This window comes from Cyphomyrmex costatus, unplaced genomic scaffold (genome assembly GCF_001594065.2).
Source record: "Cyphomyrmex costatus isolate MS0001 unplaced genomic scaffold, Ccosl1.0 scaffold643, whole genome shotgun sequence".
NCBI classification, from domain to species: domain Eukaryota; kingdom Metazoa; phylum Arthropoda; class Insecta; order Hymenoptera; family Formicidae; genus Cyphomyrmex; species Cyphomyrmex costatus.
In genome coordinates this window covers 68,251-85,242 of record NW_017280204.1, presented here as the reverse complement: position 1 = coordinate 85,242, position 16,992 = coordinate 68,251, and the positions used below count along the sequence as shown (strand labels likewise).

Below are 16,992 nucleotides of genomic sequence, written 5' to 3'. Positions count from 1 at the left end.
TAGGCGTACTCTATGTGAAAGTCTACCCTTGTATCCCGGTAGGATCGGACTGGTCCGTCCGACCATGCTATTTTTTAATAACACTTCTTATTCTTTTTTTTTTTCTTTATAATATTGCCTTCTCACTATTTATCACCCGCCTTCGCTCTGGAAGGGTGCGTTCTCTTTCGTTAGAGCCACACGGATCTCCTCCTTCGCATGTGGTCGCAGCTCACAGCCAAAACCAAATGAACCTTTCTAATTATACATATGCTCTTGCACAGAACCGCCCCTTCGTGCTGCATTTCATAATTCGCCCTCACATCCGCATTCTCCCTTCTATCTTTTTTTTTTTTTTTTTACGTGTCCCATGACTGGATCCATTATATTGCACGGAAAAGAAACGTATTGCGTTTACCAGATACACTTACCTGTTAACAAGAGAAACGCACGCGCACACGAAGGGACGATCTTTTCTCCGGCAAGAACGCAGCCATGTAATAATCTTTCATCGCGTCCCGTTAACTCGTTAACTCGTTTTTCTTTTTAAATTCTTCATTTACAATCAGATGTCCTTTTTGCGAACCAGATGAATGCCCATGAAATGAACGTTTCTCCTCTTACGCTGCCCTCTCATTATTTCTATTTTACAAATGTTCATGTTAAAGAGTGAAAACAACAAGTGAAAAGCATAGCACGTCATGACGTTGTCGTCATTAAAATGAAAATAGAAATTGAGGAAAAAGTTCACGGTATGGATAATGCTTCGTTCCAATAAATTCGCGATACGGGACATTTGAATGTATACCTTAAGTAAGTCCGATATGACGACGTTTTTTTTTTTCTACTCGAAGTATATCGAATTTTTTAAAGCTGTTAGCCGCGATTTGTAAATATGAATAATTTTAATCACTACGAAGCAACCAGCAGCTTCCAAAAATGATATACTCTGTATACTCGGAGAGTACCAATGGTTTAAGATCCCATATAACACGATTAATCTAGCTGCAATATAATCGAACAGTCACTCATTTCCGTCCTTCTTAACTTTTCTACTCTCAAAAGAACGCATTTCTACTATATTTTACGCGAGCTTGTCAAACATTCTATTCAATGTATTTATCTACCGTGCTTGTGCTTCACAAACCCCGTTTCCGGTGTATCTTTTATATTTATAAGCATGTTAATCTCTTTCTTTTTAGAACGTGCGAGAAAAAGTCGACCGTTTCTGCCGTGAAAATCTGGAAATGTTCACGGGAAAAAAAAAAGAGATAAAGAAAGTTAATGAACGTTAAAATATCTAACGTCGTTTAGACCGTACATCGAAACGATCCGTAATATTTCCGCTTTTTCTTCCTATCCTTCTAAGATTAGATTTCGATAGATGCAGCTGGGCTAAATCGACAATTAAATATATGAGGCCGTCGCCGTTCGTAGGGTGGAATGAAATACGCCGTGAAGCGTGTGCAGAGGCATCAACTTTTCAAGACCTGCCTGCGTGGATGACGTGAGAGACGAGTCGCCTCTGTGCCCTTCCTCGTGGTTGCGCCGCAAACGTCCATCGACGCACTGCTTGTTACTGTTATTGTTACAATGATCGCCATGACCTCGCTGAACCCGGGAGCGCTGCGACGAGTGAACCATATCGGATGGAGGGTGCGGGAGGACGCTACGAAACTGAGGGGCGGGCTGCACCCTACACGCACCCTGGACCCCCTCTCACTTGTCCTCGGACTCACCCCGCGGTGACGTGTCTGTGTCCTGTCTATCGCTGCAATTAGATATGAAAGGAATACGAAGAAGGGACCTTTTTTACACACGATCACATAGATCCCGTTTACATCCACAGATTTATGCGTGACCTGACCTATACTGTAATCCAAGATAGGCCTTAAGCCACCAACCCTTTACATCGTAAACGACCTGAAGTATTTTCGCGGTCTCAGCGTCTGCGCTAATTACGCCTTTAGCTCTTTTCTTAATCGTAAATCTGAGATTTGATAGTTTGACATAGTTAACAGTTTAATTGTCAGTTTTTATAAATTGGATAGTGTTTATAACAAGAGACCTAAATAATTCAAGTCGAATTTAGAGTTTAGGCCACGATGTGTAAACGTAGCCATAGAAAACCGGTTATGCGAACGGTGGTGATATAAAAGTCGAGGCTTACCATATGTATCGTATAGACTTCATCTTGAGGGCGGTGGAGTTCTCTTTGCATTTGTACGCCAAAACCTGTTTCACGCTGCTAACGTCTACTGACGGAAACCTTGACGTTACGTACGCTACAACAGCAAAGGTGTACAGTTAACGCTTAGAAAGAAAGGTTCATAGAACTACGTTGATGCGCGCTCAGGGAAAAAAAAGTTTTCTGACATGTTCTTTGATGTATGCCTTCTTATTTGCACTTACATATAATAGCTTGAACCTTAGCCTTGTCAAGAGCGGGTTTCACAGGACGTTCGGTAGCCGTGCCGGCACGGCTCCAACGTTGACCGGTAACAGAGCACGTCGCCAGCTCCGTCGGACTGAATAATATCGCGGCTAATCCACGCGTCAACTTGCGATAGTCGCTCCACTTAACGGCCCTTAATTGTTCCTCGCATACAGCTATACCCTCACCTAAGTGGACCTATGATAAACATGAGAAGAGTACGTTAACATTCTATAAAGTTACGGTATAACATTACTATCATATTATTTACATTTTTAAAAGTAGAAAAAAAAGGTATATAAAGGTACTTGAACCAACAAAAACGCCAAAATTACTGCTTTGTCAAATGCTTATGAGAGTAACACACAATGAAATTGCCATTAAACGTTAATTATAACAATATAATATAATATCAATATTATAATTTCACATTCACAACAATGTAACCGTTACATACAGCAAGTGTCATATTACATTTGTATTATTGAGTGTGAAATATTGCTGTATTAAATGATATTATAGACGGCTAAATATATCGTTTTAGTTTTAAGCAGTTCGATGTATTTTTTAAAAGAGTTTTTATTACATATTTAATGGTATAACCGCTTTGTTATTTTCATTTTGTGATTTGACTCTAATTGTCCTTCATGTGCGCTTAGATATTTTATTGGATTACGAGTACGTCAGATTTGTAGTACTGACCACGCCATCCGATGAAGACTCCTCGAATCCACGGAAAGCAGGCATCGCGGCTGGCGGGGTAGTTCTCATGTCCAAGGGTCCAAGCCAGTCGCTCCTGGAGGGTGAGTTTCTGTGAACGGACGGCGACGAGTGTTTGCCACCTCTGGTTCCGAGCCGCGGTCTACCACGTCGTACTCTTCGCGCTGTAATCATCAATTGCGAAAGGACATGCGTTTAATTTCGTGATTTTCGAGCGTCGTTATAAACCTCGTGGAAAGAATGCTGGTTCTATTACGTGTAGCTATTCCTGCGACGCACATCAAACTGGATGACTGCTATTTTAGAAAAAACAATTTTACATCTTATTGTTTATGAAGAAATATTCCAAAGAACTATCTTCTCGTGACATATAATGTATGGATAAGTGGAGAGAGAGAGAGAGAGGGCTAAAAAACGAATATTTTCGGAGATGTCTTTATTTCGTTTATGTAAAAGGATGTTTACTTCTTTTATGACAATATATCTTCTTAACTTATCCAATTTAGCGTAATATTTCAAATTGTATAATAATGCTAATGTAATATGCTAATGTAGCACTCCCAAAAATATCATAATTGAGTAATTATATAACACTTCAAAGAGTCACAGGAATGTTTTGTAGACAAAATTAATTACTTTCACTGAACTTTCGCCGTTGTTAAAGCAACACACGTTCATAAAATACTGTGGTTATTGAATATCGTCACTGCAACAATCTCTTAATCAATAAATTAACCACTGCGCAGATAAAGAGAGAAGGTAAAAAAAAAAAAAGTAGAATTATAAAATAAAACATCATAAACGTTCGTCAAATTTTCATAGAGTCCACGCAACCTAGTCATCATTGTCTAAACTAAGAGAAAATCTTGCAACAGAGTTCCGTTGTTCATTTCAGCAATATTTTGTATTTTCAATTAAGAAGAGACAACCTTTTCGTTAATTCTCTATTAAATATCAATTTCACATCAAAAATGTAGTTACATATTGGCAATTATATATTGTGTTTGCACCAATATCTGGCAATTAATGCCCTGACGATTTATCTTCCGCGTCGAGAGAATCTCATCGATTGACTATAAGTCCCGTTTAACATTACAAACGTCAGTGTCTCAAGAATGTCGTTGTAACAACACGGTATCGTCTGGCGAAGACCTCCGATATCGGAATGTCTCGACCTGATCGATCTATCAATTCGGCAGCCGCTATGGTCCTCCAACGAAGGAGGGAGGGACGTCGGAGAGCCGCTGCACCGGCACCACCACGGTTTTCCGTTGTAGCGACGTCAGCTGGAGGAGGTCGGGGGCGGTCGCGTGGGCTGCTCTGAGATGTCTCCGTAGATTGCTGTTGTTGCTGTAGAAGCGGCCACAGCGTGGGCAAGGCCGCGGGGTATCCCAGGTGCTGAAGGGCGGCTCCACGGCCCCGGTTACATTCGATATCACTATCGATGCCAATGGCGGTGGTCCCGCTGCGTCCGTATTGAAACCGCTGGCTGCAACACACCAGCCGACCAATCTAGATTAGTTCCTCCGTCCATCCGCGTCCGTCTTCCATCAACATCTCCGCCTCCTCTATTCATCACTTTCTCTTTCTCTTTTTTATTTCCTTCCTCTCCCTTAACATCTTCTCTCGCCGATCTCGCTGCCAAGATCGGAGATTCACGGTTCTACATTTGAATCCCCCGATTGTCAGACAATTATCGATATCGCAATATCTTGAGGTGATGCTTGCAACTCGAATCTCCTAAATTGAAGTTTTTCTTCCCCCCCCCCCCTCCCCTCCCCCGTCTCTCTCTCTTTCTCTCTCTAGGATACTCTGTGAAATATCATTTTCTCCGGACATCGTTGTTGCATGTCCTAACGTCGGCGACTATTCCGACATTTCTAATGTGTGTTTACTCATGTATTTATGCTGTATGTTTGAAAAAATATGAAGATACATGTATATTGTGTAAAGTATCACGTTGAACAAATTTATAAAATTTTAATAAATATACAATTAATATAAAATAAGGCCCAATAAGTATAAAACAATATGAGTAATAATAAGGGCAATGAGCCAAATACTGAGAACGGAAGAAAAATTTTTCAAATTAAGTATAATATAAAATTTAAACATTAATACAGACGTTTCGACTCCGATCGGGTCGTCTTCAGTGTAACAAACATAAATAAATTATAAAATTTCGGTGTCGCTAATCAATAGACAATGTCAGGAAATTATTCGCATCTTGAAATTGTAGTCCATCATGTAAAAGTTAATCCAATACAGTAAATTCAATCTAATAAAATTTTATAATTTATTTATGTTTGTTACACTGAAGATGACCCGATCGGAGTCGAAACGTCTGTATTAATGTTTAAATTTTATATTATACTTAATTTGAAAAACTTTTCTTGCGTTCAGTATTTGGCTCATTGCCCTTATTATTATTCATATTGTTTAATAAATATTTTTTTAATATATGGTACTAACTCTCTAAATATATATTTACTAAATATAAATATATATTTATTTAGTATAAAATCCATTTATTCGTATTTCTTTAAATTTAGTAAATCTGTTTTCAGTGTATGTGTATATGGTTCAAGGTTGATTAATGCTCGTTTCCACCAACGTAGATTAACTTGATAATCTCGGTTAAACTTACCGTTCACATCTTTTTCTAATTTTTCGAACTAGAAAAAGACGAAGAGCAAATTGAACCGGGATTAAAGTTGATCTACATTGATGGAAATGGGCGTCACTGCGACATACTTCATCTTTCTTTTCTTACGCAATCTCGTAAAAATAACGCAATGCATATTCCGTACAAATGTGAATTACTTTATTCAAATGTTATCGTTTGACAAAATTTTGGGTACAGAACGAATCGCTACGATGCGATGGGGATATTGCGCTAAACCAGACAGAAAGTCTCGCGATTATTCAACGAGAACTTATTTTTCGTATCCGAGAAGGTTCGCGGGATAATCTCCTTTTTTTTTTGTTTTTCTTTTCGCGATCGAAACACGTACAAAAACACGAACGTAAGATAGGAACATCGCTATTATAGTAGGATTATGCTTAGTATCGTATTTCGCGACAACTGCGAGAGACTCATGTCAATCGAGCAATGGGGAACAATCCATTGGCATTGCGATGAAACAATGAGATTCTCATGTTATCTGCGTGTCACAAAAACGCGGGGACGAGGTGGAAAGCACACTTGATTACAAATCTATGGCTACTTGATGCACCTGTCGCTAGCGAAATTAACGAACGTTGTATACATGTATAGGGTTTATACGTGATGCGACTCAATAGTGCCGCGCGATCCTTCGCAAGCTCTCTTCGAAGTAACCATTTGTGCATTTTCTCTTTTGGAATAGACTTTTAAAATAATACGAAACAAAGCCAGATTTTCTGTAGCGACTTATCGTGACAAATGGAACTGAGACAATTAAGATAATAATGCAATCAATATGTGCTTCTTAAAAGATAAATGCTCGATTCAAATATTTTAAAATCGTTTTAGTTTAGAATTAAATTATTTATTCTATTTTAATTCACATGCAAAGAAAAATAATTATATATTGTCGTAATGGTCGATTTACGCCACACAAAATGATAGCCTTTGTATAAAGCTATATATGTAAAAATTCAAATTGAAACAATGAATCGCGTTGGATTGATACACATATATTAAAATATTTCCTAACTTTTTAACATCGGTGAAGATCAAAATAAATTAAATCAATCTATCATATTAAAAAAATGGACGGCAACATATAATACTATCCATCTTCGCAAATATTATGATTTGCATCAACTCTTCTGAATATCTACCTTAAAAAAATGTTCTTTTGTCTAGTGATAATCTAATCGAAACTTAAAGAATAACATAGAAACTATTTCTGACGAACAACGAAATATGGAGATAGCCTCTATACAATTTCATCATTCGTTCAGTAATCATAACAGTCACAAGAATCTTTGCTCGTTGCGCTTTGCAATAATAATCAAAAGGTTGAATTAAAATCATTTTCGCGGCACATATCTATGCACAAAGGTTCAAGTCTTGCTCCAGATAATCTCCGATAAATTAAGTGCAGCGTATGTGCGGTAAATTGCAAGCGTACTTGATGCAAGCTCAACGATGCTTAAGCTACTTGTAGTGTTGGGCCTCGGATACATGCGCATGAATGCATTTTTGTACATGTAACTACTTCTAAATGTATCTAATAAATCGTGTAAAATAAAAGAAACGTTAGGAAAAGATATACCATAGAAAAATATAGAGATTATATAATAGAGATTACATCTGAAAGTGATGTTGCTATCGGTAATTTATGCAATCAAAATACATAAAAATTGATCAAAATTATTTATCATATTGGAAGTAAGTTATATATTATCAAATATATACTCGCGTTATCGGTTTCTTCAGTAGCTACAATTTGCAAAAATATCTAAAATGTTTCGCAATAAAAACAGATTCAAACTCATAACGTCTGCACATGTATCCAAATACAGTCAAACCACTTTGCGCCCATCACCGACTGCTATAGTCAGTTAAATATAACGTAGTATTGCATAGTTATCATAAATAAATTATTATCGTGGCGTATCAAATTCTTACGGAGAAAATATTTAGCGGGAACTTTAGCCGAAAGTAAAATATACATCTCTCGGTAAATATCGCATTATGAATTCGAGTTCTTTTTTTGATGCAGAGCTCATTCTGTCCAGATAATTGCTTATTGAAAACAAGAAGCAGTTCTATATCTTAAAGCGTAAATCGGAGAATTTGCACTTTCTTCCGCCAACTTCCGTCGCGTTTACATTAAAAACCAATAATAAGTCACTTTCGTAGAACCCACGATCAGCCTAAAAAGAGCACTTCATCAATTTTTTTATTCTATCAGTTTTGTCACTATAAAATTGTTTCACCTAACGAGTGTCTCGATAGGAACTCGTAAGAGTTTATTCTTAATTGTTTATGCTACTTAAATAAATAAATAGCCGATATGCAAAAACAGCTACATCCGAAAATATAAATAAATTAGCTATATACGATAGGTGTCTTTGTTTAACCTACAGATAAACAAGGACATCTATTGTTTAAACTTTTGAATTCCTTAGCTTCTTAGTTACGAGTTGAACATTTATAATAATTAATAATTACAAACCCCATAAAATCGTGGGAGAAAAGTGAATCTAATTATAAAAGAAGTTAAATCCCTATTGTTGTAAGCAGAAAGGAAGTTAAATCTCTAAATCTCTATTATTGCACATGTAATTACATCCATAGTCATATTTAATATAAATGGGAGATACTTTATTTAAAAATCAGTTAAAATCCTTTCTGCTGCAAAATTAGTCGATTACATTCTATTTAATACATAATAAGTAAAATACATTTCTCATACACATTTTGTTAACTAAAACAATGAATTTTTCTTAAATTTTTAGAAAAAATCTTATGATCTTGAACGAGGAAAAATTTTCTCACTTACCAAAAGCATTCAAGTGCAGATAACGACTTTTGTCAATAGCTACTCAAATATTTATCATCAGTCTTCGAACTTAATAAAAAATTTTTAATTTAAAGAAAGAAATGCCTAGTAATAGAAAAATCTTATCCTATTACATTAAAAAATCTATGCAAACAGGAAAGAATTTACTCTTCCATAAATCTAGAACAAATTCAATTTTCTTTTGTGTACGATCTTCGACGTACGAATTCCTATTGAGAACCTCGATAGGTTTCTCGCATACGCGATATTTTTTTTTTTTCTTTCACGCGTGGTAAAGAGGAAGCCGATACGAATTTTCTCATCAATTATCTGTTCAGAAATTCCGCCAAGTACAAGCTACTGTACTTCACTTCTTTCCTCTTTCATTTTTCTTATTCGTCTTAATTCAGTACATACCGCGCACTCTCACACTCGCACTCATTGAAAATCAGTCATATGTATACTTTTGCAATGCAATTGTCGTTATAATTATAATTATATAGGATAGCACGAGACGCTATTGACCTACCTTTTTACTTAGAGAATAACTTACTTCGGATACGCCATGATTCGAATAAATATCATACTTAAATATTAGCGTGTGTGACTACTTTAGAAGCGAAATATTCCTCGATACGGTCATATTGGAAAAATTGCCGCTATTTACATCGAAATTTCGCATTTTTGCCTCTCAAGCGTACTCAAATCTAACTCTATCTCTTAAGCTTATATATTTTTGAAAAAGTACACTCATAAAGGATCGACATGACGATCGGAAACAGAATTTAGATAAAAAAAATTATGTAGATTATATTGCGTTAAAAATGCGGTTTCTCATTCGAACGAAGACATCACGACGTTTCTTTTCTGTATTTATAATATTACCACAATTTTAGTCTTCTCTTTAATTTTTTTATCTTTCCCTCAATAGGTCAATAGTTTTACCTTAAAAGTATTATTACGCTCATGCATCTGGAGACACGGTAGTGTCTCGGCGCTAAGTCATAAATTCTACCTAAGAATTTACGTTAATATCATGTATCAAAATAGAGGATTAAAAATTTATTTAAAAAATAATACGATTTTGTCTCATACGATAATAATCGTAAGATTGTAAATCGATAATTAAAAACACATAAGTACCGTATATTTTTGCACACTGGACTTGTTTCTTAAATTATAACATATATATTAATTAAAAATATATCTAGAAATTATATTAAAAACGTGTAATCTTAAAAACAACAGTCCATTATATTTTTGAAAACAATACTTTCTCAAACAAAGTATAATACGAAACAAATACGTTTCCAAAAAATATTTTCTCAAAATATTTTAACACCATCAATCTCTCTTTCAATTTAGATATTCTAACATATTAATACTGATAACCATAATTCCAAATAATAAAATAAATGTCATTGAATGCATGAAAGTATCGCGTATTGATGACTAGAATAAAATTTTTCATTTTGAATTGCTGAATAAATAATAATGCAAATCAAATTGTTGCAAAATACGTTTCGCAATGCTACATAAAATAAAAAGATGTTCATCGTTTAAAAGAGAAACCTATCATCTTCCCTCAAAATAATATTGCTTACAACTACATCTATATTAGTAACAGCTAGCGATCGAATACACGAATTACCTTTTTTTTTTTTTGTGTCGCGCATACAAATTACATAATAATTTACATATATACAACATATAATTAAATGCGCTAAAAGATAATGGTTTTCATGACCGTGAAAAGCAACGCACGCCGTAACGCACGTCGCAGGAAACTCATATACATTTTTTTGGAACATAAAGCATTCTCGAGACAATATACATGCGTTCAAAATTTGGGATTACGGTGATAATAATAGTAATCGTAGGACAGTAGTAGTAGTAGTAGTAGTAATAGTAGTAGTAATAGTAGTAGTAATGGTGGTATTGATATTGATAATAATAGCGGTAGTAGTTATTGTAATAGCAATAATAATCGTAACAACGCATGATACAAATGCTAAATCGCAGTAGGATAAAGTTAAAACTTATTATCGCAGACAAAAGATACTTTTTTTTCCAGTGAGCTTGCTGTACCTACTCATCGAGTTCTTTTTGGAAAAATGGCAAGTACTGTTCATATATTTCATCACTAAGAGATACTTCTCACGGCATATGTGTATATATGTCGCCAATATCCCTTTTCATTTAATATATGGTAAATTGCATTGTTAGACCCAAAAAATACTATGCAAAATTCTTTGTGAATTTTTTCTTCTATTAGCTGTTTAAGTGTGCTCGTTCAATCGATAATATCATCGTTCCATCTCTTTTCCGTTTTCTTTCTATTTTTTTTTTTTTTTTACTTTTCTTGTTTTCTGTTCTCTGCTGTCTCTGTGTTTCGGAATGTTTGCACACCATTTGAATTCGTAATATAATCGCAATTATAACAGTGAGTTTCGAAATTGTATTGTGATATTAGCTAGGTAACCGGTTTTAATGCCCAGCGAAGTCCGGCCTGTCAAATGATGCTTACTATTATGTGACATTCTGTAACACATCACTCTGATATACACAGTATATGGATCTCAGGCAAAGGATCGAGTGGATACCAAAATGATTAAAAGCAAATACTAAAAACAATTTAATAATATAAATAATACTCTTGTAAATGTCTTCTAGATTACCTATTGTTAACATAAAACAAATTAGACAAATAGTAGAACGAGAAATGATACTTCATCAAATATAATACAGAAAAAATATCTGTTTTTCTCTCTTGTTCTACAAGATACTGTATTATACAAATCAATACCTGGATTTCTATCTGTATAATTACATGTACATTATATATAATATAACACTATACATTATATATAATTATATATATATATATATATATATGCTGTATTATAATAAAAATATACTACACACAAGAAGCACTATTTAGTATTGAAAGAAGCAAAATAAAACCTGTATATGATCCGAAGCCTGAGAGTTGATGAATGTAACACTGCTTGGCAAATGTATAACAATATTATAATATGATATGCAACATTTATAATCTAATCTTATTTCGGTACTAATTGTCAGTTGTGCTGGGCATCTATTCATATCGTAAACAAAAATCTTGAATGTATATTCGTAGTATGTATGTTTAACTTGTAAAAAAACATTGCAATCACTTACCAATGTAATAACAGATAATAAAAACCGTTTGTATAATATCGGCAATCTGTGTTAGTTGCAGTCGTTGCAACGTCCCAGTACTATTGTAAGTTGTTGTATGTAAATATATTATAATAATATATAGCTGCATCTGTTTAGTAATTTGATTGTATGTGAGGTAAGGAGCCTGTCATATGAATGGTACGACTTAAAAAGTTACGATTCTAGGGAACATACTCTGTGCTCCATTTCCTAGAATCGCTATCATAAATCGTACTTATGGAACTATTGTCATCTGTAAAATATAATATAAAAGATCCTGAGTTGTACTGTGTGGTACTATGGCTATGGAATTGTATGGCAGATATCTATGCTGGTTTACTTTTATAGAAAGCTGGAACTGAATTTCCTATTAAAAAATAACAGAAGCAAGTTGCATGCAGTAATAAAAGGTAGAAACGGATGATTACTGGAATCATTGCGGAAATAAAAATATACATATTTATTAAAATTATAACAAATCTTTCAAAAAAAATCTTATAAAATATGTAACACAATTTCAAAAAAAAAAAAACTTCCTTCCTGTAAAGTATACACAATATAGCGTCTCTCTTATAAAATTATTGATACATGTATAAAGCTGGTGTAAAATATTTCTTGATACATAAATACTGTTTTAACATTGAAAATATTTTAAGAAAATCATCTCCCGATTAAAGTAAATTCAATAAAATTAAATACAAACTCAAAAATATAATTTAGATATATTCATTATATAAATATATCATGAGAGTATATTACAATCTCTCTATATGTATAAATCTGTCTACAGGAATAAAGAACAAAATAAGCATCCTTATACTATTTCCATAAATATATATATATATATCATTGAGGTAGAAGTACTTGAAAGTACAAGCCTTCCACGTTTAAAAACAAGAAACCAGCAGAGACATTGCCTTCTTATTATATATTGTTAAATTCAATCTGCTGCATTATTGCGATCACGGTTTGTTGATAACTCTGTTAATAATAAATATTATTACTCTGTTGAGCTGTCAATTGGCTGTATATTGCAATGTATGCATGTGAAAAATATATCATGTACGAGCTATGTCATTGCACATTGCGTTGCAATAATAAAGTAAATATAATCCTCTGTAAGAATATAATATTGTAGTAAATATCTGTAGTCTGTATAACACTGTATAGCATTAAATAAAACAACAAGTATCCGGCTGCAGAATTATCAGTACGAGGTGGGATGGCTGCTCCACCATCGGCATTTTAGTCGTTCTCTCCCTCATCAGCGTTCATCTTTACGATGAATAGGCACGGGACTTTTATATGTAAACTAGTCTCCCAAACCTATATACACTGTCGACCTTCGTATAAATGATCATTCGAATGATCTATGTAGGCGTCTTATTACGGACGAAAACAATGAAGTACACGACCGTCAATCGGATTTGACATCTTGTCCTCCACTCGTGTTCGTGCGACAAGAATTGCATTTGAAAAGATTAAAAATTAAAAATTATACATCTGCGCACTTGAGTGCGCAGGACCTGATTATTAAATACGGAATCAGCCTTGTGTCGTAACGTTATTTCTATCTACTTGTCGGTCAACTACGAAGATACGTTTCCTATTGAATCACAAGTTCACTAAACAATAAAGATAAACTCGATTCGTTACTATATCACAAAATGATACTGGGCGCGATAGATTAAAAAAATAAATAAATCCTGTATACACATTAGTGATACGTAGCATCGAATTGCAACATCCCACTAGCAAAATGCTTTGAATCACCAATCTGCGCTACCTCTACCGGATAAGTATTATCGCCAGCTTGTGCCTGATACGATCTGAGCTTTGGTTCTGTGGTGTTGTTCCCACCACTGCCAGCCCCACCTTCCTCAGTAGTACCCCGAGTAGGTGGTGCAGGGGCCGCTAAAAGCACCTTATTATCCACCTGAGTCTGAGCTTGAATCTGAGCTTGTGTTTGAGCCTGAACTTGTGTTTGAGTTTGAGCTTGTTGAGCTCCTCCCTGAACCTGCGTTTGTCCCTGTCCCTGTCCCTGGACCTGAACCTTAACTTGATGTTGGTAGATCTCTTCCTGACGTTGCCTGTCTGCCACACTGAGTTCGTGGAAACTGACCAGGTGACGCTTCAGGTACAGCTTGGTCTTGAATGGCTTGTTACATAGAGGGCAAGTGACACTCTGAGGGTTGTGGATGAGGCGCATGTGCTGCCGCAGGTTGGACAAGTTACTGTACATGCGGTTGCACACAGGACAGGGGCGTGGGTCCAGCGAGTGCAGTTTACGCAGGTCAGCTGCAACACACACACAACTTGCTCTAACCGGTAGCAGCCCATAGCATTGCACGTTACCACAGCATAGCACCACGCCTTGTCACACCACGTATAATATCAGAATGATACCACCCACCACAGGACAGCAACAACCAGCAAACAACCCTATTTAGCGCTACCCAATTTTTGCTGCCTGCACGGTACAGTACAAAAAGGATTCCCCCGCAAGAGTATCACTTGCAAGGATGCGATGAGTCAAATATGTTTGGCAGACAAAACAATGGTAATGCAGTAAGAAAAAACATATAGTTTGAAAACAATGGTAAGCATGAATCGATGAATAATGAGAATCAGAAAATTAGTGAAAACCTTGTTTTGCATGTTGACTGTACATGTTTAATTTTTTTTTTTATTACGTATAGACATAACATTTTTAAACAGAAGATTAGACATTATTACAGACATGTAGACACAGATTCGTAATTTTTTTTTTATATGTGGTAGCGTAATGACTTTTATTAGTTGTAAATCACTTAATGAATAAAAATGCATATTTTAATTAATTATAATATTTGCTTTTACAAGAAGAAAAAAGAAGCAATCCAAAATAATTTTATGTGTATTTAATTAAAAACAATATAAATATGACAATATAGATGTACAACATTATAGGACAAATCATACTTGCTTATTCATCAATAACTCGATTTTAATGTAACTATAATGCAAAAAATATATAGCACTAATCATATCATTTTATCATATTGCATTAATTCGATTCGAAGCAATATGTACAAGCCAATTTAACAATTTGTCACATGTCAATATCATATATATATATAATTAGTAATAAAAAAGCAAATAATTATAAGTCTTTGTTGATAGTATTGTCTGAGTGTTAACTTTTTAATAAGCAATTCTTTCTATATGAATGAGCTAAACATTTTATCAGGGCACTCTAGTGTATGTATATATGTATGCATTAATATACGTGAAGCAGGAAAACAAAAGATTATAAAGCATAATGGGATGGGGTTGTTTTTTGAAATATGTACACGCAGGACTTAATTGTTAATGATTCAAGTTTCCGGGCTATTTCGGTAACGTTCATACAACACAGCTGCTTTAACTGCAAACTGCACTCTGTGGACTCAGGCCCGTTACAGCCTCCGAGTGTCAAATGTCTCCTACCACCTACCAAGACCTACCGAGCTACACACGAGCTTACCATTTCAAACCATCAAGATTCCTTTCTGCTTCCTTGTTTCTACTCACATTTGACATTTGTGATGTAATGGCTAGGTTGTTGCTGTTTGTAATGGTGCTCGCACTACCAAAATATAATATAAATTTTGACTCACCTTGCTGTTCTTGATTCAATTCTGTGCTTCCATGTGACGGACCTGGCATTCCTCCTTCTACGTTCTGGTTTCCTAAAATAAATATATATGAATTTTAGTGATTTGATATTTTCAACAGATAAATATGAAAAAAAGATTAAAATATATATTTAAACAATTCATTTATTGATTTTTCAAAACAAAATATTTACTTTTAATTATTAATTAAATAACTTGCAATTAATTACCTTGATAAGATGATGGGTAAGATGGTAACACTTCCATACCACTATCCAAGCTGAGAAATCCACTGGGTAATGTATTGGCTTCCTGTTTAGGTGAGCAATCGTCATCACTGCCATACTCAGGTAATTCTATTTTTGGCTAAAAACGTAGCGCATATTAATACATAATAAATTTTGTAACATTCTCTGTATATATAAACAAAACACATCAATAATATGCAAACGTATAGCGTAAAATACCTCAACAATATCGAGATCTTTGTAACAATCGAGCTGAACTTGAGGCTCGATAAGTGGGCGCGAACGTGGTGCAATGGTAGCACAAGGCGGCACAGTGGGTGCTGGACTAGAAACTGGAGGTGAATCACTTCTTTTACACAGCCTTTTTAGTGGTGGAGGGCTCGAAGGTGGTGGAGTTTTACTGCGTTCGTCGTCAAAGCTTGGCGAGATCAGGCCACGGCCATTTGATGTGTGGATGTTATTTGTCTTCAAATGCTGCAAATTATGAACAATCGTACATTAAAGTACGTATAGCGTAACACAAATACCACGTATGTGCAAACTTGTGTGAAATATACCTTTTCGTTGTTGTGTTGATTACTTTGGGAGTCGGTGAGGCCACGAATTTGAAGAGATTCAGCAGTACGTAGAAATGTAGGTAACTCTGCCTGCGAGATATTTACCTCTCCAGCGTACATAAATTCCAATAGTGATTGTAAATGTTCAAATTCAACATCCCGCATAAAAATTATCGGATGCTTGCAAGGATTGGTCTGCAAAATAAATCCCACGAAATTATTAATTGTATGCTATGATAATATAATTTCATTGTAACATATGTTACAAAATATTTACCAAAGAGAACAAAAAAATTAATAAAATGAGAAAAATATGAAAAAAGTTATCATGATTAATTTTCTTGGAAATATCAGGTAAATATTACATCATAATTAAATTTGTTTTCTTCAAAATATCAAGTACATATTATTACATAATGATCAGCTTGATCAAATTAACTGTATTTATTTAGCAAAAATGACTATAATACTATAGGAAATATCGGAAAAATACTAGCATTACTGCGTTAATAAATAATTCAATTTTATACATTCAGTTTTCCATATTCAATTCTCAGTTAGATCTATTAAGTTAATTATTGCAGAAGAAAAAACGCTTTAATATTCTCTGCGTAATCCATTATCTCTCCTCCCTTATAATTTCAGTCTAATATTGTAATGTCGTATCATTTAGGTAATTGCACTCAATCGTATCTCTTTTGTGAAAAAAAAAAAAAAAAAAAA

General features: G+C 34.7%; 1 protein-coding gene across 4 annotated transcripts in view; it reads right to left on the bottom strand.

Moving 5' to 3' along the window:
- Nucleotides 1-323: 323 nt before the first annotated feature.
- LOC108779939 (protein abrupt) overlaps nucleotides 324-16,992 on the bottom strand; it is a 17,481-nt gene continuing 812 nt past the window's right edge. The window contains exons 2-9 of one of the 4 annotated variants that reach the window (XM_018547506.1): nucleotides 16,270-16,464; nucleotides 15,932-16,186; nucleotides 15,695-15,830; nucleotides 15,468-15,539; nucleotides 3,116-3,297; nucleotides 2,392-2,611; nucleotides 2,150-2,264; nucleotides 324-1,750 (exon numbers count right to left, since the gene is read on the bottom strand). In XM_018547506.1, the coding sequence (XP_018403008.1) occupies nucleotides 1,699-1,750; nucleotides 2,150-2,264; nucleotides 2,392-2,611; nucleotides 3,116-3,297; nucleotides 15,468-15,539; nucleotides 15,695-15,830; nucleotides 15,932-16,186; nucleotides 16,270-16,464 (1,227 nt within the window). In that variant the 3' untranslated portion in view covers nucleotides 324-1,698. Of the gene's footprint in view, nucleotides 1,751-2,149; nucleotides 2,265-2,391; nucleotides 2,612-3,115; nucleotides 3,298-3,817; nucleotides 4,623-13,546; nucleotides 14,128-15,467; nucleotides 15,540-15,694; nucleotides 15,831-15,931; nucleotides 16,187-16,269; nucleotides 16,465-16,992 lie in introns of those variants that run through there. The other 3 variants (XM_018547507.1, XM_018547509.1, XM_018547505.1) reach the window with 3 other exon arrangements.